This window comes from Lucilia cuprina, chromosome 3 (assembly GCF_022045245.1).
Source record: "Lucilia cuprina isolate Lc7/37 chromosome 3, ASM2204524v1, whole genome shotgun sequence".
Taxonomy (NCBI): domain Eukaryota; kingdom Metazoa; phylum Arthropoda; class Insecta; order Diptera; family Calliphoridae; genus Lucilia; species Lucilia cuprina.
The window spans coordinates 10,396,668-10,418,546 of NC_060951.1; the positions used below are offsets into that span (position 1 = coordinate 10,396,668).

The 21,879-nt window shown below is 31.8% G+C and overlaps 5 protein-coding genes and 1 long non-coding RNA gene across 7 annotated transcripts; 2 read left to right on the plus strand and 4 right to left on the minus strand.

The window, feature by feature from the left end:
- Window positions 1-415: 415 nt before the first annotated feature.
- Window positions 416-1,539, plus strand: LOC111677762 (putative glycine-rich cell wall structural protein 1). The gene is made up of 2 exons (XM_023438950.2): window positions 416-564; window positions 636-1,539. The coding sequence occupies exons 1-2, from the start codon at window positions 510-512 to the stop codon at window positions 824-826; spliced, it is 246 nt and encodes an 81-aa protein (XP_023294718.1). The 5' UTR covers window positions 416-509; the 3' UTR covers window positions 827-1,539.
- A 642-nt stretch (window positions 1,540-2,181) lies between these two features.
- On the minus strand, window positions 2,182-2,748 carry LOC111677750 (putative glycine-rich cell wall structural protein 1). 2 transcript variants are annotated; one of them, XM_046946945.1, is made up of 3 exons: window positions 2,638-2,748; window positions 2,482-2,565; window positions 2,182-2,424 (listed from the first exon to the last, which is right to left on the minus strand). In XM_046946945.1, exons 1-3 carry the CDS (start codon window positions 2,690-2,692, stop codon window positions 2,273-2,275), a joined length of 291 nt encoding a protein of 96 aa, XP_046802901.1. In that variant the 5' UTR covers window positions 2,693-2,748; the 3' UTR covers window positions 2,182-2,272. The 2 variants fall into 2 exon arrangements, with proteins under 2 accessions (XP_046802901.1, XP_023294706.2); XM_023438938.2 differs by having other exon boundaries at window positions 2,182-2,565.
- A 1,600-nt stretch (window positions 2,749-4,348) lies between these two features.
- LOC124418944 lies at window positions 4,349-4,755 on the minus strand. The gene is made up of 2 exons (XR_006940323.1): window positions 4,593-4,755; window positions 4,349-4,529 (listed from the first exon to the last, which is right to left on the minus strand). It is a non-coding gene; the product is annotated as an uncharacterized LOC124418944 (long non-coding RNA).
- A 2,948-nt stretch (window positions 4,756-7,703) lies between these two features.
- LOC124418943 (putative uncharacterized protein DDB_G0287183) lies at window positions 7,704-8,109 on the minus strand. The gene is made up of 2 exons (XM_046946946.1): window positions 7,968-8,109; window positions 7,704-7,902 (listed from the first exon to the last, which is right to left on the minus strand). The coding sequence occupies exons 1-2, from the start codon at window positions 8,023-8,025 to the stop codon at window positions 7,793-7,795; spliced, it is 168 nt and encodes a 55-aa protein (XP_046802902.1). The 5' UTR covers window positions 8,026-8,109; the 3' UTR covers window positions 7,704-7,792.
- Window positions 8,110-11,966: 3,857 nt separating this feature from the next.
- Window positions 11,967-12,678, minus strand: LOC124418942 (acanthoscurrin-1-like). Its single transcript, XM_046946944.1, has 2 exons — window positions 12,530-12,678; window positions 11,967-12,456 (listed from the first exon to the last, which is right to left on the minus strand). The coding sequence occupies exons 1-2, from the start codon at window positions 12,582-12,584 to the stop codon at window positions 12,047-12,049; spliced, it is 465 nt and encodes a 154-aa protein (XP_046802900.1). The 5' UTR covers window positions 12,585-12,678; the 3' UTR covers window positions 11,967-12,046.
- An 8,066-nt stretch (window positions 12,679-20,744) lies between these two features.
- LOC111677756 (keratin, type I cytoskeletal 10-like) lies at window positions 20,745-21,561 on the plus strand. The gene is made up of 2 exons (XM_023438945.2): window positions 20,745-20,902; window positions 20,965-21,561. Exons 1-2 carry the CDS (start codon window positions 20,836-20,838, stop codon window positions 21,366-21,368), a joined length of 471 nt encoding a protein of 156 aa, XP_023294713.2. The 5' UTR covers window positions 20,745-20,835; the 3' UTR covers window positions 21,369-21,561.
- The last annotated feature ends 318 nt before the right edge of the window (window positions 21,562-21,879 follow it).

Sequence of the window (21,879 nt, forward strand, 5' to 3'; positions counted from 1 at the left end):
CGATATATGTTGGTTCTTACACAAACTGCGCGAGATGGTTGTGCTCGGGGAATAGTTCAGCAGCGAAGCCATGAGGAGTTGTAAACATTAAAATTACCAGCAATTACAATTTCACTGTTTCAACTCCCAAGAATCTTCAGTATGAAATCCGAAAGGGGATCGAAGCTTAGTATGGTAGTATCCCTTCCCGTATTTGGACTTCTATAAAGAAACCCGAAGTGCAAATCTTTTGTTAGAAGATAATTAGAGTTTAATTAAGTTTGAATAAAATTGTAAATGTACTAGACAAATAAATAAATTTAATAAAATAACACCGTCACCATCGGACCCCTTTAATAAGTAGACAAATGGGTTAATAAAATAACGCTCTGTTTGTTTAAAAATTTAAATAAAATACATTTCTTTTGGAATTTATTGAATATTTTAAACAAATATTTTGCAAAAGTATAAAAATCTCAAAACGATAAACAAAATTAAATCAGTCATTAGATTCACTCGAGAAACTGAACATGAGATATCTGATGTTATTGACATATTTGTGTGCTCTACTGGTATTTACTAAAGGTTTGCATTTTTAAATTAATTCAGTTTATTTAAAAATTATTAAGTCTAAAATGTGTCTTTATACTTTTCAGCTTCTCCCCTGCCTGATGGTGGTGGAGGAGGTGGTGGAGGCGGCGGCGGTATTGGTCGAGGTTGTAATTGTGAGCCAGGTGGTGGTGGAGGAGGTGTCGGAGGTGGTGGGAATGGAAATGGACCGGGTGGTTTGGGAGGTGCTGCTGGACCTGATTGTGTACGACCTTCTTGGCTGCCACCCTGTCCCTAAATAAGTAAAAAATTTACAAAAAAATAACGACAATTTCCAAAAAAAATTGTTTCTTTTAAATTCTCATTTATTCTGGACCCTTCAAGTTAAATTTTATGTTTCTCGGTTCAATCTTTTAGACAATTAAAAAATAACATTTGAAAAACACAAAATTCCCCTTCATATTTTCTCATTTAATCAGAACCGACAATGTTTGGTTCAATATTGTAGGAATTTCAAAAAGTACCTTTTGTAGAGTGAAAAAGTACCAAAATGTGTCTTTTTGAACAACGGAAAGGATCGTGAATATTTAATTTCATGTAATTCAATTCCATTTTATAAAAACTTCAAAAAGTATCACTTGCGGAGCGAAAAAAGTACCAAATTGTTACTTTTTGAACAAAGAAAAAGCACCAAATAGTTTCCTTTTTCAAATTCTTATACAGTCAGTATCATGAATGTATATTTTCATGTGATTCGATTGAATATTAAAGAAAATTTTAAAAGTACCATTTGAATAATGAAAAAGTACCAAAATGTTGTTTTTTAAATAACGAAAAAGTGTCGTCTTATAGATTCTTATATAATAACGATTCATGTTTTTTTATTAAAGAAAATTTTAAAAGTACCATTTGAATAAGAAAAAGTAACAAAACGTTGTTCTTTAAATAACGAAAAAGTGTCGTCTTATAGATTCTTATATAGTAACGATTCATGTTTTTATTTATTAAAGAAAATTTTAAAAGTACCATTTGAATAATAAAAAAGTACCAAAATATTGTTCTTATAGATTCTTATATAATAAAGATTCATGTTTTTTTATCAAAGAAAATTTTAAAAGTACCATTTGAATAATGAAATAGTACCAAAATGTTGTTGTTTGAATAACGAAAAAGTGTCGTCTTATAGATTCTTATTCAATAACGACCTTAAATGTTTATTTTCGAATCAATTAGATTCCATATAATAAAAAAAACATCACAATTACTTTAGAAGTACCAAATCGTTGCTTTTTTGAATACCGAAAAGGTACCAAAAACTTCCCTTTTATAGATTTCCATTCCACTTGTACAGTGAATATTTAATTCTATATGTCTTTTGTTTCGTTTTATAGAATATTAAAAAAAGTACCATATAAATAACGAAAAACGTTTAAAAAAGTTCCTTCTTATAGATTCTCATATAATCAGGACCGTAATTGTTTAAAATTCTATGTTTTAGTTAAATTTTATTACAAGGTTTTAAAGTACCATTTGAAGAACGAAAACTTAAAACGAAAACGAAAACTTAACAAAGTATACCATTATTAATTAGTTATTTCATGCATTACTTAGTAATGTGTGGCGTTATGAGAGAAAATTTATTAAAAATTGTTTAAAAAGAAACATTTTTTTTATTAAAACAAAATCAATTTAAATCATAAATTTTAAACATTTAGAAATATAAGATATTCTGCCAAAAAAAATGTTAATGAAGGCATTTGCCGCCATCTCCACCCTTGCCACCTTTGCCGTTTCCGCCACCGCCGCCTCCGCCACCTCCGCCATTGCAACCGCCACCCCCATTTCCACCTTTACCACCATCAGAATCGCCACCTTTACCACCATCAGAATCGCCACCTTTACCACCATCTGAACCGCCACCTTTACCGCCATCAGAACCACCACTACCACCACCTTTACCACCGTCACCACCCTTTCCATCTAAACCTCCTGGTAAACCAGGTTGACCTGGTAGACCATGATCACTAACTTCGCGACCTAAAATATTAATGTTTAATAATTTTAAAAAAATTTTCTTCTAAATCATCCCAATCACCCAATTTCACTTACCTAACGTCAAGGTTATTAAAGCCAAAACAAAAATCAGTAAAACGTATAATTTCATTGTGGAAAAGTTAAAAACACTCTAATGTAATAACAATATTGTAAACTGGTATTTATACCTAATTAAGTAGATTTAAAAAAAAATATTTTTATTTCAAATATAATATAAAATGTAAATATGTCTATTCTTGGAAAAAAAACAACTCGTATACTGCGCATAAAGACAACTAATGTTATCATCTTAAAAAGGCACATTGGGTCCGATCTAAAAAAATAATTGTAATAAATACATATTATGGAAAAACTCAACGAAATAGCAGAATTCAGGAAGTGGAAAGATTGATTTTAAAAATGGTTTTAAACGCAGTATTATTAATTAACCCATAGTCCATATCCCGATAATAATAGAATGATGTTTTTGAATAATATAAAAGATCTGGTCTTTAATAGTCCAGATGTGAACAATATGCAATAGACGACTGTAGTTCTATCCGCAAAGTTTTTCGATACAAATGAACTCTTTTATAACTGAAGCCAATCGGAACAGTATATCAGCTATATAGCAGCTGTTTACTCTGGATAATCATTATACTGATTAAAAGCCTCTAAAAGATCCTAAAATCCTGTCGTTACAGTTAAGCGGGACTTAATCAAATGGCCTGAATGTTAAACCATCAAAGACAAAACAAAATTATACCACAACTAATCATTTATAACTGAAGCCAATCGGAACAGTATATCAGCTATATAGCAGCTGTTTACTCTGGATAATCCGGATAATCTAGATTAATAGCCTCTAAAAGATCCTAAAATCCTGTCGTTACAGTAAGCGGGACTTAATCAAATGGCCTGAATATTAAACCGTCAAAGACAAAACAAAATTATACCACAAATAACCATTTATGTGGCCTTCGGTAGTTTAATGGTTAGTGTTCTAGTCTGGTAGACCGGAGGTGGTGGGTTCGATTCCCACCTTTGACACTGGTTAAGGAGCGCACAACAGGCCCGATAGAGGCCTAGCTATATTTCTTCGGATTTTATGTATATACATATATACAACTTCCTTTTAAACTAACTAACTAACTAACTAACCTATAGCAAGTCTAGCTTCTAGGCAAAACTTCATGAATTGGATTTGAATAAATATGTCATCAACATTTTAACGATAGCCAGAAGGCATCTGGGAAATATCAGGTGATAAGTTTAAGTATAAATTCATATTAATCAAATACTCTTACAAATGCTTCAAAAGATAATGAAACTCCATATAGTTTTCTATGAAAAGGAATATACAAAAGGCCCAATTAGGGCCTAGGTGTATTTCATTACCTAAATTAAGCTAATAGTTACAGTAACGTATATAGGGTAAGAAAACTATGCTACTTCTCAATTCTTAAGGGGTAATTTTGGGTAACTAATGCTATGTATATATACACAGTTGTTAGATCTTACAACGTTGGCAGTAAAATGTACAGAAAATATCTAACAATACTGTCAACTTACACATTTTGTCTTGCAATATTTTCGGTAATGCTTTTTCAGACAACGTTGCAAAAGAAAATTTGTAAGTTCAGACGATTATTAGACATTTTCTGATCATTTTACTGACAACGTTGTAAGATCTGTGGTCAGTGGCACGCTTGAACAAACTTCCCCGACAAATGTTAATCGATCTAATTCCCAAGTATATATGTAAATATGTATTCGTATTAAAATCGAATGTAAAATCGTAAGAATTATTTTAAACAATACTTTTATTTCAATATTTGTTCTATATAAAAGGTGAACAATTTACTTTCCACCACCACCTCCTCCACCGCCACCACCTCCTCCTCCGCCGCCGCCACCTCCTCCTCCGCCACCTAATGGTTTAGGATTTGGCAAGGGATTGGGATTAGCTTTTGGAAAAAAGGATAAATATTTTATAACAGTTTTACAAGTTACGCAATTATCCCACTTACCCAAGGCACAAGCTATTAAAGCTAATACCAAAATAAATGTAGCGTAGAATTTCATCTTATTGACACGGAATGTTGAACAATGATGTTTGATTTAGTGGCTAAACCTATTATTTATATGAAGTTTTAAATTAGTGTTTGTTTTGAAAATCTAAGCAAAACTTAAAATAACAATTTCTAAGAATTAACATCTACAACGATCTCATAGATATCTGCAATTAATCTGACTGAAAGAAACTAATTATAATTGAGAGGTATAGAAACAAAGGCAGTAATCTCCATAGCATTTATGGTGTCTAACTGACTAGTTTTCCATCTATCTATCTGCAATTAACCTGACTGAAAGAAACTAATTATAATTGTGGGGTTTAGAATCAAAGGCAGTAATCTCCATAGCATTCATGGTGTCTAACTGACTAGTTTTCCATCTATCTGTCTATCTATCTATCTATCTATCTATCTATCTATCTATCTATCTATCTATCTATCTATCTATCTATCTATCTATCTATCTATCTATCCATCTAACTAACTAACTAGCCAACCAACTGACTAACTAACAATGGAGTTTACTGCCTTTGCTTCTACACCCCTCAATTGTTTACATTTAAAAAATAGTATTTATTAAATTTTTTAATTTATGCAGCTGTATTTATTTAATTAATTTAAATGACATTTTCCATCTGCTATTATAATTCTTCTTTACTAAAACTTAGGGGATTTTTTCTTTTGTAAAGAATTGTGACACTATTGATAATTAAAATTCAACAGATTCCATCATTGCGAACTTAATAAAATTTGTTCTATAATACTGAATTTTAAATGGAATAAATTATTTATAAAAAAATCACGTGCTGAATGTTAGATGGCAAAGCTTTAATTTCTATAACCTCATCTAATGTCTTATGACTGGTTAAAATATGTAAATGTTGAACAGGGATTTCCCAACTAAGACACAATATTTATCAAAACAATTGTGCTGGATTAGTAATACGATTAAGCTGAAGTGTCCCACCAGTAGATGAGTATATGGCTGATAGTGACATGGACCAAATAATTGAGTCGAAGAGTCAAGCATTAAGAAATACATTTGTTGAGATGGGTTAAACGAGCCCATCTAATGTTTTGCCTCTCATCACTAAAGAAAAGAAACTCTCACTCTAAAGGCTAATATTAGAAACAGAGACAGAATTTTATAAGGTTAATATCAGGACATGAAAGCGAATACTGGGTGAAATCGGTAGATAACATACAACAGGACATAGTAACACTTCTTGCTGATCATTATACCATGTACATCAAATAGGATAGGAATCGGAAAAAATATATTTTTAGAAACTTTGATAACATTTCCACATTCTGCGTATGACGAAATCACGAAAGGATAAACTCTAATTAGGGCCGAGATTATAGAAAAGTTCAAGAAACTTATTTATCAGACAGAGTTCCTGTTATTAAACAGAAGGGAACTCGAAAGGCAAGATGGTTATTCTTTCTGACAAGGATGACTCATTATAACTTTAAGAAGTAAGAAAAAGATTATTGTTTTAGTGATACTAACGAATATTTATATCTGACCCTAGATCTGACCCAATTTCTTATTTCTCTCCGTGTGTGAAGCAGATAAATGTTTATTGTGGACGAAATTAATGAAATAATATTTGATGGTGATTTACCACCAAACTGGCTTTTTCAAGGGTGCGCCTTAATGATGTTTTCGAACTATGCTTTCCGTGATCTGAACAAATGTCACCACTCGTTTGTGATTAGCCTGTTTTTCTCGAAAGTTTTTAAATCTGCTTGTCAGAAATGGATTTCGACAGGAATGTCTGTAGAATAGTACATGATTTCCTTACAGATCCATTACCTCAATTTGATATCTGATCTGACCAAAAGACTGTGATTACAGGTATTCCATAGAGATCTTTACTGGGAGCTATTTTCTATGAAATTTTCGTGTTCGATGATCCCAGACCGTTATTATTGATTTAGGTGGATTACAAGTTAATCGTATTATCAAGACCGCGAGCTTTTGACGATACTAACTTTCTATTTTACCTCAACAACAGGTGCTACATGTCATTTCTTTGGTTTCCTGCAAGTTGAGAAACCTCGATTTAATAATTCTAGAGAAATTTTAAGTTGTGTCTTTTACTTTATTGCCAATTATTTGGGACTCTTATATCATGAACCTTTTCTCGGTCGACAGGGTTTGAATAGGAAGATTAGCCTTTAACTCTATCGCCAATTATTGGGACCTTTCATATTCTGCCACTTTTCTCGATCGGCAGGTTTTCAATCAGAAGATTGGTCTTTTTCTTCTGCCCAGATAAAGTCTCCAATTCTTTGGACTTCCTATATCCTGCACCTTTCTAGTCTGATTCAGAATTTCTTCTGCCCAGAGAGGGAGGCTTGAAGTATGTGATTTGTCTTGGATTTGTCTGTCCTGCTTATGTTCAAGGTATAACCCTGGCATCTACCTTTCTGCTAATCGTTTTATTAGGAAATAGTTAGCCAAATATATGACGGCCAGGGAGAAATATTTGTGATCTGAAAAACAATCTGCTTGATAAGTGTATTCTAAGGCCATGTGATCTGGCAGCTGTCTGTATTGTCAAATTTGGGAAGGCTTAGGGTATGTGAAAGAAGGATTTGGATATCATGCTAATGTTTAAGGCACAACCCTGGCATCTACCTTTGTGCCAGTCGATTTATAAGGCTATAGGTTGCCAAAGAATTGGTAAATATGTGACGGCCAGGGGGAAAGATTTGTGATCTGAAAAACAATCTGCTTGATAAGACCTGGTTCACACTGGGAAACTTTTGTTGAGAAACTTATGATTTTGTGTGCGAGAGAAAGAGATGTGATATTTCTTTCTCCCAAACACAAAAATTAAAAGTTTTCTAAAAAAAAAGTTTCCCAGTGTGAACAAGGTCTATGTGTATTCTAAGGATTTTTTAACAATTATACTGCAACCTTGTGAAATGACACTTGACATTGCGGTGACAATTTTTTATTGTTATATCTGGCATCATAACACTGGATTACTTCGTTTAAGATTTGAAACTAAAACTTAAATAAAATAAATTTTTTTTTCTAAAATAACAATAATTTTTATTTTAATTATTTTACAATAATTAACACTTAAATTAATGATTTAAAAGAAGAAAAAAATAGTCCTGCATGTGGTGGAGGACACTATTTATCTACCACCACCACCGCCTCCTCCGCCGCCACCACCTCCATAATCACCGCCTCCACCGCCACCTCCTCCGCCGCCACCACCTGGCAGAGGCTCGGGATTGGGATTACCTTTTAAAAATCATATACAAATATTTAAGAAAATATTAACAATTTTTATTTTTAGTCTACTTTACCCATAGCACTTGCTAACAAAGCCAAAACCAAAATAATAAAGAAAGCGTAGAATTTCATCTTATTGTAAGCGAAGATGAGACAATGATGTGACTTTAGAGTGTTGAGACGAATATTTATATTAATATTTAAATGCGTTTTTACTTCGAAAATCAATAACGTGAAATGAGTATTTTTAAGAGTTTTTATTAACAAACAAAAAACACGAGCAATAAAAATTTTATGATTTTCAATCAGAATTCTAAAAGATTTAAATTTTTTAAGTCAGCACAAAAAATCTCAATTGTTATTATTTAACATTTAATTAATAAAATGACATTTTTCATCAATTAATAATGTGCTTTTATATATAATTGTAATTTTTTTTGGTAAAATGTTGTTATTATATTTTTAGCAATAAATAAGATTTTAACTCTAATAGTTTCTCAGATAAACGAACTTTTGTAATATGGGAGGGACAACACTCCTGCTGCAAGTCCGCCTACCTTTTTTGTCCTAAATAATCATATTGACACTAAAGTGTCTCCGACAAAATTTGAAGACTCTGATATATTTTCAGAGATATATCAACTTGATATGGAAGAGATGCCACGCCCACTATTCCATTCCGTCCAATTTGTCCAAAAATATAGTTATGGATGTCAAAGTTGTCGATGCCATATTTTGACTGTAACTTTACCAGTTTCCGAGATATAACACTTTTAATAGTTATTTAGCATGTGGTCACCTCCTCCACTGGCACACAAGGTGTACATGGACAGCCAGACGGACGGACATAGCTAAATCGACTCAAAAACCGATTCTAAGCCGATTGGTATACTTTAAGGTGGGTATAGGACGGATATTTTTGTATGTTACAAACATCAGCACAAACCAATATACTCTTCGCACTAAAGTGGTGTAGGGTATAACAAAACATCTAAAAATTTCATTTTTTTACGTATTCAAAAAATATTTCAAATGATTCTCTAAATTAGGCGTATACTTAATATTTGCAATGTAAATAAATCATTAGCACGTATACGTACATGTTAATAAAAGCAATGTATAACATTTCACATAAAGTTTTATTCGTAAGATGTTGTTCTTGCTCTACTTTGTTTTTATGAAAGAGCAAGTACAATAACAAAATTTTCCGTATGATTATTTGCATTGTTGTTGTTTGTTTATTATTATTGATATGGAAGAGATGCCACGCCCACTATTTTATTTCGCCCATTTTGTAGAAAAATATAGTTATGGGTATCAACGTTGTCTATGCCAAATGGGGACTAGGCAAAATAATGGACGATTTTATCCTTATTCAAAAAATATTTCAAATGCTTCTCTAAATTAGGCGTATACTTAACATTTGCAATATCATTAAATCATTAACACGTATACGTACACGTTAATAAAAGCAATGTACAACATTTCACATAAAGTTTTTTTTTTTTGGATGGAATTATCAGATGTTGTCTCGGAATTTTGCTGATTTTAGGCAACGTCTCGAAGATTTGAATCATGGAGATACCTGAGGTCTTCAGAAAATTGATTTCAACAAACATACATACAGACAGATAGACAGTCATAGGTTAATCGACTCCCAAGGACACAAAATACATATATACTTTACAGGACTGGAAAATTATATTATAAAAATTACAAACAGAATTACAATCTTATATATTCCCTTCTACTTAGGACAGGGGTATAATAAGAAACTGTGGAATGGAAATCAATATACCAAAGTCATAAGTAACATAAATATACATGTTTAACAAACTTTAATTTTGTAGTTTATAATGGCGCAGATCTATTTAAATTTGAATTTATAAAATTAGGCAATTGGAGTGAATAACTTGAAATAAACTTGAATGTAACAGATGTTATTATTTGCTCTTTATAACAATGTTATATTAAAAACGCAATAAAATATACAATTTTTATATCAGTTCCTATGAAATTGTCTTTATTTATAACACACTTATCTGTCATTTAAATTTGAGAAAAATTTTTGACAAACACGTGCCCAATGCAGCTGCTACTTACCGCATCTTCACTTACCCCTTCGCAAACAATAATTTCTCGTACGATCTTAAAGACCAAATTTTTTAAATGTATATAAATTTATCATTGTGTTTGTAATTTAAATAATGTAATTTTTCGCACCTATAAAGTATATATTTTGTGAGTTTTTTGCTGAACCTATTTTTACCCTTAACACTAGTCAATAGACTAGACAATAGACTAGACTGTAGACTAGACAATAGACTAGACTATACACTAGACAATAGACTAGACTATAGACTAGACTATAGACTAGACTATAGACTAGACTATAGACTAGACTATAGACTAAACTATAGACTAGACTATAGACTAGACTATAGACTAGACTATAGACTAGACTATAGACTAGACTATAGACTAGACTATAGACTAGACTATAGACTAGACTATAGACTAGACTATAGACTAGACTATAAACTAGATTATAGACTAGTTTATAGACTAGACTATTGACTAGACTATAGATTTGGCTAGACTATAAAATTTACAATAGATTATAGCGTATATTATAGAATAAATAAACTCAAAAAATATAAAATTTTGCGGACAATATGTATGTGCTCCAGATTTCCCACTGATTCGCCAACTGCGTTTATTGTTGGTTCGCATAATTTAAAATAATTGCAAACGCAGTGATAAACTTATATGCTTTTTAAAAACATAGTTTCGAAATTAAGTCGTTAAGAGATTATTTTTAGAGGGGTAAGTGAAACCCCGCTGGGGTGGGCATTTATTTGTCAGATTTTTTTCCTTAAGTGACAGCACATGTGTTGCTAATATGGACAACTTCATAGGAACTGAGACAATTAATTTGGTTTTTATTACGTTTTATAATATTGTTTTCAACAAAAAAAAAACATTTTAAGTAATTCCCCCACAATTGTCTAATTTTGTCAAAATTATTTTGAAATTAGATCTACTGCGCCATTAAAAATTATTGCATTTACCTACTATTATCGATTTATACGTTATTATTGATTTTTATGTTTATTTCGACAGCAAACAAATATAATTTGATATCCCAATTCCAATCAAAAAGTATGATGAACAAGTTTCTATAATTACTCAATTTAAAATTTATGTCATCAACTATGGAAAATATTGTTTACCAAAGAAGATACAAATATATATTTTGTAGCTTAAAATAAATTACAAAATCGGTATGAATTCGAATATTTTAAATTAACATTTTTATATAGGGTATAAAAGATTCTAAACCGCCGTTTATAGTACCCTTATTTGTTGAACATACATTTTATATTGTATACCTTAAGGCAATTAAGGAAAAAATCATTGGGTATATGGTACTCCGATGTTCCTAAATATATCAAACCCATTCGATGACCCTACAGTGGTACAAATGTAACAAAAAGTTGTACATTTTTAAAAATTTTTTTACTTTAGAAAAGTTTAAAATGTTTAACATAGTCGTTAGTCGTTTTTAGGCCATTTTTGTAACCAGAATATAATATTTACCCCAAAGTCAATATTTATGACTCTTTCACTCTACGTAAATGATTATTTTTGGACAAAGAAAAAAGTTTCAACTAAAATTTGGATTCTGATCCTACATCTGCAGTCCAATATATTTATCATTAATCTATAGAAATGTGTAAACACTATACAAATACAAACTGACACACCTATCTAAACCTTAGACTAGTTCCAGTTGTCCGGTGCTTTATGACTGGAATAAGAAGAATCGACAGTTGAAAAACCACAATTATTAGCCTTTAATAAGCATTTGTAGTGATTTAACCAAATGGACTGAATAGCATCTAACACATGCACAAAAGGCGAAAATCCCTATCTATACTGACCTTTTAAAAAGTTGATAATAATAACCGATAAGCGTAAGTTTTGGTCGAAAACTAAAATGGATATAAGAAAAGATACTGAAAGGCATCTTTACGTAAAACATTTTGATATAAAAGACATGTCCTTTTTTTAATATGTTGCCCCTAAGGGCAAATAACATAACATAATTTATTAGGAATATAACATTTAATCGAGATTACTACATTATTTTTTAGCGACCATATCCACCATCACCTCCTTTACCACCAAAACCACCAGGTTGGCCAGGTTGTCCTGGTTGGCCTGCCTGACCTCCATAACCACCGCTACCTCCAAAACCGCCACTGCCACCATAACCACCACTGCCTCCAAAACCGCTGCCACCACTACCACCTGGTTGACCAGGTTGGCCGCCAAATCCACCGGCACCGCCTTGACCACCATATCCACCACCTTGACCACCACCGAGACCACCACCTTGACCACCACCGAGACCACCACCTTGACCGCCTCCAAATCCTCCACCCTGACCACCACCTTGTCCTCCATAACCACCACCAGGTCCTCCACCACCTCCACCTAAGGGTCCACCACCGCCTCCTCCACCTCCATAAGAGCCGGGTCTACCACCCTGCGCGTTCACTATAATTATAATTGTTTAATTAAATATAACTTATTATAATATAATGATTTAATTTCATTTAAAAACTCGTACCTTCACTAAATATCACCACAAATGTGGTTAAAAAACATGCAATTGCAATTTTCATTTTTCCTTAAATTTACCGAATAACAACGTTCTGCGTTCATCAACAGGTTTCAGTTAACTGATTAATTACAATTTAACAGATGATTGAATTTAAATTTTCAGTCAAGTACTGAAAAATAAATGACATTTGTGTGGGGTTTTTATATTGTTGTGTTTTTCTAAAATACGTTTGTTATTATTTCTTTGAATATCGAAATTATTTAAATTATATTAATCTAACGTACCCGGGATGATTCGCTACCCTAAGCGAATATGAAATAAAAATATTTTTGGAAAACTTTATTTTTTTAAGAGTTCTTGGTTATTGTCATTAACGCAAAAGTTAGGCATTAACCCACAAATTAATTGGGTTAACTTAATTAACTAACTAACTAATTAACTAACTATTTAAGTAACTAACTAAGTAAGTAACTAACTAACTAACTAACTAACTAACTAACTAACAAAATAACTAACTAAATAACTAACTAACTAACTAAATAACTAACTAACTGACAGGCCTCTATCTAACTAAATAACTTCCTAAAAAACTAATGAACTAACCAACTAATTAACTAACTCACTGACTAACTAACTAATTAAGTAACTAACTAACTACCTAACTAACTAACTAAATAACTTACTAACTAACTTACTAACTAACTAAATAACTTACTACCTAAATACTTTCCTAACAAACTAATGAGCTAACCAACTAATTAACTAACTCACTGACTAACTAACTAACTAATTAAGTAACTAACTAACCCACTGACTAACTAACTAACCTGCGATGTACAATTACTGATACGCTTGTCTGATGAAATTTTGACAGTAGAAGTAGGTCCACTAAGAAGGGATTTTGGGATATTTGGAGATCAAAAAGGGAAAAACGGGTAAAACTGGTTTTCTTAATTATCTTACACAACATTATTGATTAAAGAAACATTGCATCTATTTCTACTTTTTAAAAGGGTACCTGGTTGTCTGGTATATTTTCGTACCTTAAAGGATTGTAAATGTGTGACAAAGGTGATTTTGGTACCTTTTTAACTAATGAACATAATAAAATTTTTGTAAATAATTTGGATACATCTTTTAAAATTATTAGACACCTGTTTTATACCACCATAAGTAAGCCAAAAAGTACCAAACAGGGGAAAAACGGGAAATTTAATTTTATTCAATCTTATTGATCTAATTTTTATAAAATTTAAAAAATACTATATTTCCTCACGCAAAATAAGTTATTGGTGTATTATTTTGGAATTTGGGTACTAAGGCCACTATAGGATCAAATTCCGGTAAAATTTTTGATACTTTCGGTTAAAATGTTTAAAACGTATGAGTTATATCTGTGATATTTAGATTTCAATACGGAATACTTTGTGAACTTAATGTTCGTATTAGGTGAAAATGGTACCCTTTTCATTGGAACTTTCCACAAAAGTTGAATTTATTCCACTATTTCATTATTCCAATTGTATTTTTTGAATTTTAATAATATTTATGTAGAAACAATTATATTTAATCTGCACGGCTCTGTTCGAATAATGAATCTACATATAAGGGGGAAATGTTTGGTACTTTTTGCTCATCAATTAGTATTTTTTGTATTTTTTTTTTTTTTTTAATATCGCAGCTAGCATTTTTTGAAATTTTTAATCATATTCGAGTCATTAATGACTCTTCTGCATGATTAAAATATATGCGCTCATATTCTGATCATAAATGATACTAAATTTATTAACAATCATATTTCAAACACCTGGATGAGCTCTTTATGATTGGTATACATTTTGTTATTGTTTTCTTTTTTCAAATAAATCAGTTTTTAAACATTAATTGGAATTATTTAGACTTTAGTTTAGTCGTCCAACTATCTATCGTTGAAGATCATTAAACATATAAAATTATTATAATTAAAGCATAATATAATTTCAATTTCGTTGACCGAAAATCGACTTTATAAATATCACACAAATTCAAATACTTATACATTTAATTTGATAAACGAAATGAGAATTATTTCAACTCATTTTAGGACACACAAAATGTTTTGCTAACTCTTTTGCTCTTTTCTGAGCCCTTTTTCTAATCAGTTTCGACTCATTTTTGAATCGCTTTTGATTCATTTTTAAGTGTAAGTGTTGCTATTCCATTATAAACAAAAACAATTACATAAGGAACAATTTTAGATCTTCCAACTGCTTGTAATATGACCACAAAATAAATTTTTAAAACCATCATATTTTAAACACCAGGATGATCAATTTATGATTGCTATACATTGTTTTTCAAATCGTTAGTTTTCAATCATGACTCATTTTCGAGTCATGAGGTCATCAAAAGGAGTCAAAAATGACTCAGTTTACTGATTAATCATCCAACAATCTTCCAAATGCTAGCTGGGATTGAACATAGCATTATAACATGACTGATGAGAATCCATAAGAGGTGACTCTTTGCTATTTTTTCGTTCTTCAAATGGTACTAGTTTTGAATTTCCTGCGTTCGAAAGTGAAACATATTAATCTTCTTAAACAAAAAATTTATATATTTTTTTGTTGATCAAATGATACTTCTTGCATATAGAAACTGGATACTTCCCAGTAAAAAAAGAACTTCCACAGAAGCGAAAAAGAAGTAGAATTTACTCCATGGGAGTACCGAAAAATACCTGAAGAAGTTATGATTTTAACAAAGGCTTGTCATAGGAGGAATATTCTCTTTTTTTAATCCAAATTCACTACATCTGAAGTCATTCTCAGGAAGTAATTTTTATGTTCTTTTTTAGAAGTTATAAGGCAGTGAAATTATAGTATTATAGAATACAATCGATTTTTCTCAGATAATATTAACATAAATAAATAAGTTCACATATTTATCAATTAATAATAAAATTAAATTGGTTTAATTCAGAAGAATTCTTTGGACGTCAATAAAAATCACTCCCACAGAACTTAAAGAAATCGCTTTGTGCTACTCTTAGAGGGGTGAAAAATGTTATTATTTTGGAAGTACTTCATTTTATTTTTGCTGGGTTAACATACATAGTGCTTAATGAATAATATACTATATTGGAAACATTTTGGTTATTTTTTTTTTTTTTTTTGTAATTTGATTGGGTAGCGAGGCACCTAGGGTATGCTAGTAGCATCGGTTTCAGATCGGTATACTTGAAAGTGGGTGTAGGACCAATATTTTGTTGCACTTGTTGGTCTATGCAATAAAGAGTAAGTCAGTAACAAGATTTCTTTATATGTATACATATATACATATAGAATATATTTTGTATATAGCTAAAGGTATACTATTAATTCAAAATGTATACAATTTAATTATTTTTTAAATACAACAAAATGTTATTATTATAAACTAAATGTAATTCTTATCATTTGACACAATACGAAATCAAAATCATATATAAATATGAATAAACAATTATTAATTAATATATTTTTTTAAAGTATTTTCGATTAGAAATAATGTATTGAAAATAATTGCTAAAATTATGTACATCTATTAGTCTAGCTCACACTTAAAAATGTTTAAAAATTGCAAATTGTTACTGTTACAAATTGCTGGAAATTTGAAAGTTACTGCATAATTTTTAGAAATATCAAAAGTGGAGATTGCTACCTTTGATTAAAACCTTTTAGTTCTCAACTAACAAGGCGATAATCTGTCTCTTCGTAGAAAAGTAAAAACGAGGCTACAATGTTTCTCCCCGGAAAATATTGCTAGTTGTTTCCCTAATCAGAGCACGCGCAGCCGAGCGATCATCATCATTGTACACTGACGGTTACTAATACACACCAGTCATAACCAATCGAAAACCAGAGACATAATTCCGACAATTACAAGAAGAATAGAGGCTAATATTGAAGTGAAACAAAAGTAAAATAATAAGACTCCTTAGTGGAAGCAAATCCGAAGTTAATTTTTTATTACGTATCCTAACTTGAGATACAGGACTATGAGTGGTAAATCATTCATCTAATCTTACATGTCTATAGTCTAGTCTATAGTCTAGTCTATAGTCTAGTCTATAGTATAGTCTATAGTCTAGTCTATAGTCAAGTCTATAGTATAGTCTATAGTCTAGTCTATAGTCTAGTCTATAGTCTAGTCTATAGTCTAGTCTATAGTCTAGTCTATAGTCTAGTCTATAGTCTAGTCTATAGTCTAGTCTATAGTCTAGTCTATAGTCTAGTCTATAGTCTAGTCTATAGTCTAAACTATAGTCTAAGGTATAGTCTAGTCTATAGTGTATGGGTTCATAAGACCTTTGCTTTGGAATGATCAAGTATAGATCACTTTTAACCAATAAAAAACGACTTATCAAAAAACAGTTTTGTTTAATAACTACTTCCCAGCTAAAACTTGGTAATTTATTATGCAAACTCAATACACAATTTTCAATGACATATACGTATTTCTTATTAAGAGACCCAACTCAAAAATCGATTTGGATTAAATTTTGACCAGGATTAGTACTATTGGATAGTAGGCTAGACACAAATCTTCAGAGGAGATCATTTTGGTCATATATGGTCTTATTCAAATGTGAGTAACTTTTCATTTTCAAATGAGTTTTAAAAGCTTTTTAACGGTTTGTTTTTTCAGTTGGATTTTTTGACAAGAAATCGCCCATTTATAAGTAATTATATAAATAATTATTCTGCTGACATAGCCATGTTAAAATATTTATAGTTAAACTAGTGTTTTAACTTATTACTTTTCAAAGTATTCATGTGTTGTTCGGTTACTAATTAATAATTTGCTGTATTTGTTATAACATGTGAATGTTAAATATTTTAGGTAGACACTTGACATTTATAATTAAAACAATAGCAAAGTTCCCAAAAAAACAAAGAAGTAAATAATTAGTTTATATACAAACATTTTGCGTTACATTTAAATAATAAAAGTAAAACATTACAATGAGTAACGAAAATGAAAACAATGTTGTTACTAATTTTAGTTTAAGATATGATTCATATGTACTTGTCAGTTCTGTAAATGTATGGAAACTTCCAATTAATTAACTAACCAATTTACCTAACTAACTAACTAACTAACTAACTAACTAACTAACTATCTCTATCTATCTATCTATCTATCTATCTATCTATCTATCTATCTATCTATCTATCTATCTATCTATCTATCTATCTATCTATCTATCTATCTATCTATCTATCTATCTATCTATCTATCTATCTATCTATCTATCTATCTATCTATCTATCTATCTATCTATCTATCTATCTATCTATCTATCTATCTATAACGATATAATTTCATGCACTTGTTATAGCCTCCTGAAGTTTTGGCGACCCGTTGTAATTTTTACGAAAAAATATACGTTGTATTTTCGACAATGACTAGTACTTGTCTTGTACATATATTCTAAAATGGCGTACGAATTGGCCAACTAGTATCAAAATTTCACTCTCATAAGAAATAAGCTATGGTGGACACCAAATTATTTAATACCTTCAAAGCCCTTCACGGTTAAAGTTAAAAACATCAAACCTAACATTGTATTGTTAATTTATTTTTGGCGTATTTGTTTTAAGTATGATACACCCCCATAGTGGGAAATGTACAGACTCATTCTTATGTTTGTAACATTCAAAAATAATGAGAACAACACTTTGAGTTTTGACTATTTGTAATACAATTTGAGGACATTCTCGTAAATATACGGATTCGATATAGTATATTTAGATTATATCGAATTTTATAACTAGAAAATTGAAAATTATCAAGTTAAATGAATTGTTAATGCAATACGGTTTTTAATTGCAAATATGTGTGTAAAAATGTGTAGTGGAAAAAAACTGATCATATGATACCCTACACTTTATATGTTTGTGGTGTAGGCGAAAAAATTTACCGATTTCAATAGCGTAAAAAAAGACGAACGTGCCAAGTTAAATCAAATTGTGATTCAATATGAAAAGAGACGAATCTGATTTTCTTCATCGAATCTGGGATTTGAGATATCGTATATTGAAGTTTAAATGTCCATTCTGATAGCTTTAAAATAAAGGCTCTTTGAGAAGTATTCACCATACAAATTCAGAGCTGCATAAATTCTTTAGAAATGTATACTTTGCTCTTGGGGTAAAAATGTGTTGCCCGTGTAATAAATATAATAACTTAATATCTGGTATCTGGTGACGTTGTCAAATTAAAAAAGAAACACAGAGAAGTGACTGCAAGGACTGCAATATATGTGACATCGGGTATGAATCGATGTCACATGAATGTAAAACTGACTGAGGCACCCGAAAACTTATGAATATGTTAAATAAATGTTATTGCTAAGACGGAAGATTTGTGTGATGGATTAAATGGACTTTTAATAATCAAAAAATCGACTTTTTCGAAAAAAATTGAAGTCAAGAACGGATTTTGAAAATAAAAGTATAAAAAAGTAAAAAAGTCGAATTAACTATAAAATTCAAAAAGTCAATATTGAAAAAAGCTCAAAAGTTGACTTTTTGTTTTATACCCTGTTCACATGATGCAATTATTCGTCATTCACGCTCTGATTACTCATACAACAACCAATTACTAACTTAATTACATGATTCGCCATACAGAGTTCAAAAGTCGACACAAAAGTCAAAAATTCGACTTTTGTTGACTTTTTGTTTTATACCCCGTTCACATGGTGCAATTATTCGTCATTCACTCTCTGATTCGTCACACACATGATTCGCCATACAAAATTTCAGCTGCGAATTGCACAATCTGTTCGGATTAACGTTTGCTGTTGTCAAAGGCCTATTAAGTCATTCAACTGCTCGTGTGAACTTGGTATTAACTGTAGAACTCTATTGATAGACGTACAATAGTCCTCCTTGTGTTATCGACATTTGCTCTGTTAATGCCTTATGTGTTGCAGGGGTATGGAAGGAAGTAATACCGTCACGTAAAGTAAAGGGCTAGTAGACACTTTAAAATACAATTTTGACTGTCATTTTGTAATCTATTGAGTGACGATTGTCTTTATCATAGCTCCCCCGGGGGCATGTTACCTTGTTGATACCTTCACCTTGGTGTTATTGCAATCCCGGGGTATAAAGAGGTGGTCAATACCTCCAGTCTGGCCGGAACTGGAAAATTGTTTACGGTCTACTGCTTAGCTTAGTCCTTGCATAGATTGACAGAGGTCAGACCAGAGCACGCATTATCTGGTACTACGGTTGCCTGCAGGACTATGTCCTTGCTGGTCAGTTGGTTAAAGTTTCTTCGGGATCCACGTAGTGGCTGTGGTTTAAACCCAAATTCGCATGGAGAGTATGCATAAAGTTAATATTTCGGAATAAGTTCGGTGCTGTTGCCGAAAACAACAGATACCCCACAGAGAAGTGGCTGTGGGATTAAGCGTCGGAAATGAGTTGGTATTAATTATATATGGTAAGGGATGAATGTGAGGTTCGACGGGCCTTAATGTGTCGTATGAATGAGATGTGTGCTGGGTTGTTCAGAGTATACTCTGTTCATATCAGAATTACCACAGATTGTCCCTGTGAATGTCTTCGGCTTAATGATGGATCTTACTTTGGTCCACCGGTTACGTCTCTAGGTGCTGTTGCCGAATCAACAGGGGCCATCAAATGGTCAGAGATTAGATAGCTCGAGTACTACAGCAAAGTATTTGTGCATGGACCGGTCAAAGCCAATGTACAAAAATTGCCACCTGAGTTCTTCATTGAAGAACAAAGGTGCAATGGTAGACCGTTCTCAATTCAACCCAGTGGATGAAAAAGACCACCGTGAGATAAGCCCGTCAACGCAGGTGCTCACGTTAAAACTCTCGACAGTAATGTCTTCATCATAGGAGAAGCACAGGTTAAAATTGATAGTCCCATATTGTAACCGTAAGTAGTTGGCTAAAAAGCCATGTAGTTTGTCACTGTCCGCCCGAATATTTTAAAGATAATAAGACTGATCATTTGCTTGTACAACAGTGATAACTCTCACACGACTAAATTCTGGCATCTATATTAGTAATCTACTGCTATCGTACGGTAACTTATTGTCGCTTTCTAACGTGTTTCGAATAAAATGAGTACTAATATACATACTTATTGCGTCTCTCCCTATATTCTCTCGTTTATTTGTTTGTTTGTTTATATTTTGGAATTTTTAGGAAGAATCTATATAGTAAAAATGAAATGAGTCAAGTTTATAAAGTTATTGTATTTGTAAAAACGTTGCATTAGTTGTTAAACAACCTCACAAAAGCCAAGATGAAATCAGTTCAATTTGTTTTAGCCGCTGTTCTAATAGTATTGAGTCACGTTTATATGAGTGCAGGTAAGTCGCAATAAAAGTGTTAATACATTTGATAATAATAATGAAAATAAATTTGAATTTAGCACAAGGTCAAGGTGGTTATGGTGGCAGTGTCGGATCCTGGTCCAGTGCTAGCAGCCAATCTGGACAGCCGGGAGCTCCAGGCAACACTCAATTTAGTTACGGTTATGGTGGTGTAGACGCTAATGGCATGCCCTATGGTGGGTCTAGCGGTAATGGTGGCTATCATGTTAATGTAACCGATGAGCATGGTCGCCAGCATTCGTACAGTGGCGGTCAAGGAGGTTTTGGAGGACAACCAGGCCAGCCAGGTCAACCTGGTTCTATGGGCACACATAGTTATTCTAGCACCAATACAAATCGTGGCGGTTATCAAAACTCTTCCTCCGCTTCCTCCTACGCTACAGCTTGGAGTACTTTTTATGTTATTTGTTTATTTTCATTGTTTTTAATTATTAAATCTTAGACCATTGCATTTCGCAATGAAGTGTCAATTTAAATAATTATATTGCTCAGTGTATTTTCAAATAAGTACTCATTTTTATGGCTTTTTTGTCCCCCTCGAACAAATATTTTTATTCCTTAATAAAAAGTAAAAAAAACATAAGTTATTTTTGCCTTCATAGCTGTCAGATTTGACTTTGATTTATCTTGCAAAATGACGACTTTTATTTAAATCTGATGATTTTTGGAAATAATGAGAAATGGTATCACATGGAAAAGTACAGACTTCGGAAATTATAATCTCATTAGAACCTATAGGGGACACTGTTGTCCCTTTGGGTCCTCGCCCAGCAAAAACTAATGGCATGTACTTACATAACCACTTACTTCTCAAAGTGTTAATATCATGGTAACACAATGGGGACCTATCTAGACCCAAGTGAGCTTAGCCTCGGGCGGCTGCCAAATTAACTTTACCTTACCTACTTTTCAATGATAGAACGGTAAAACTAATATATGTAAGCCCCCCGGGG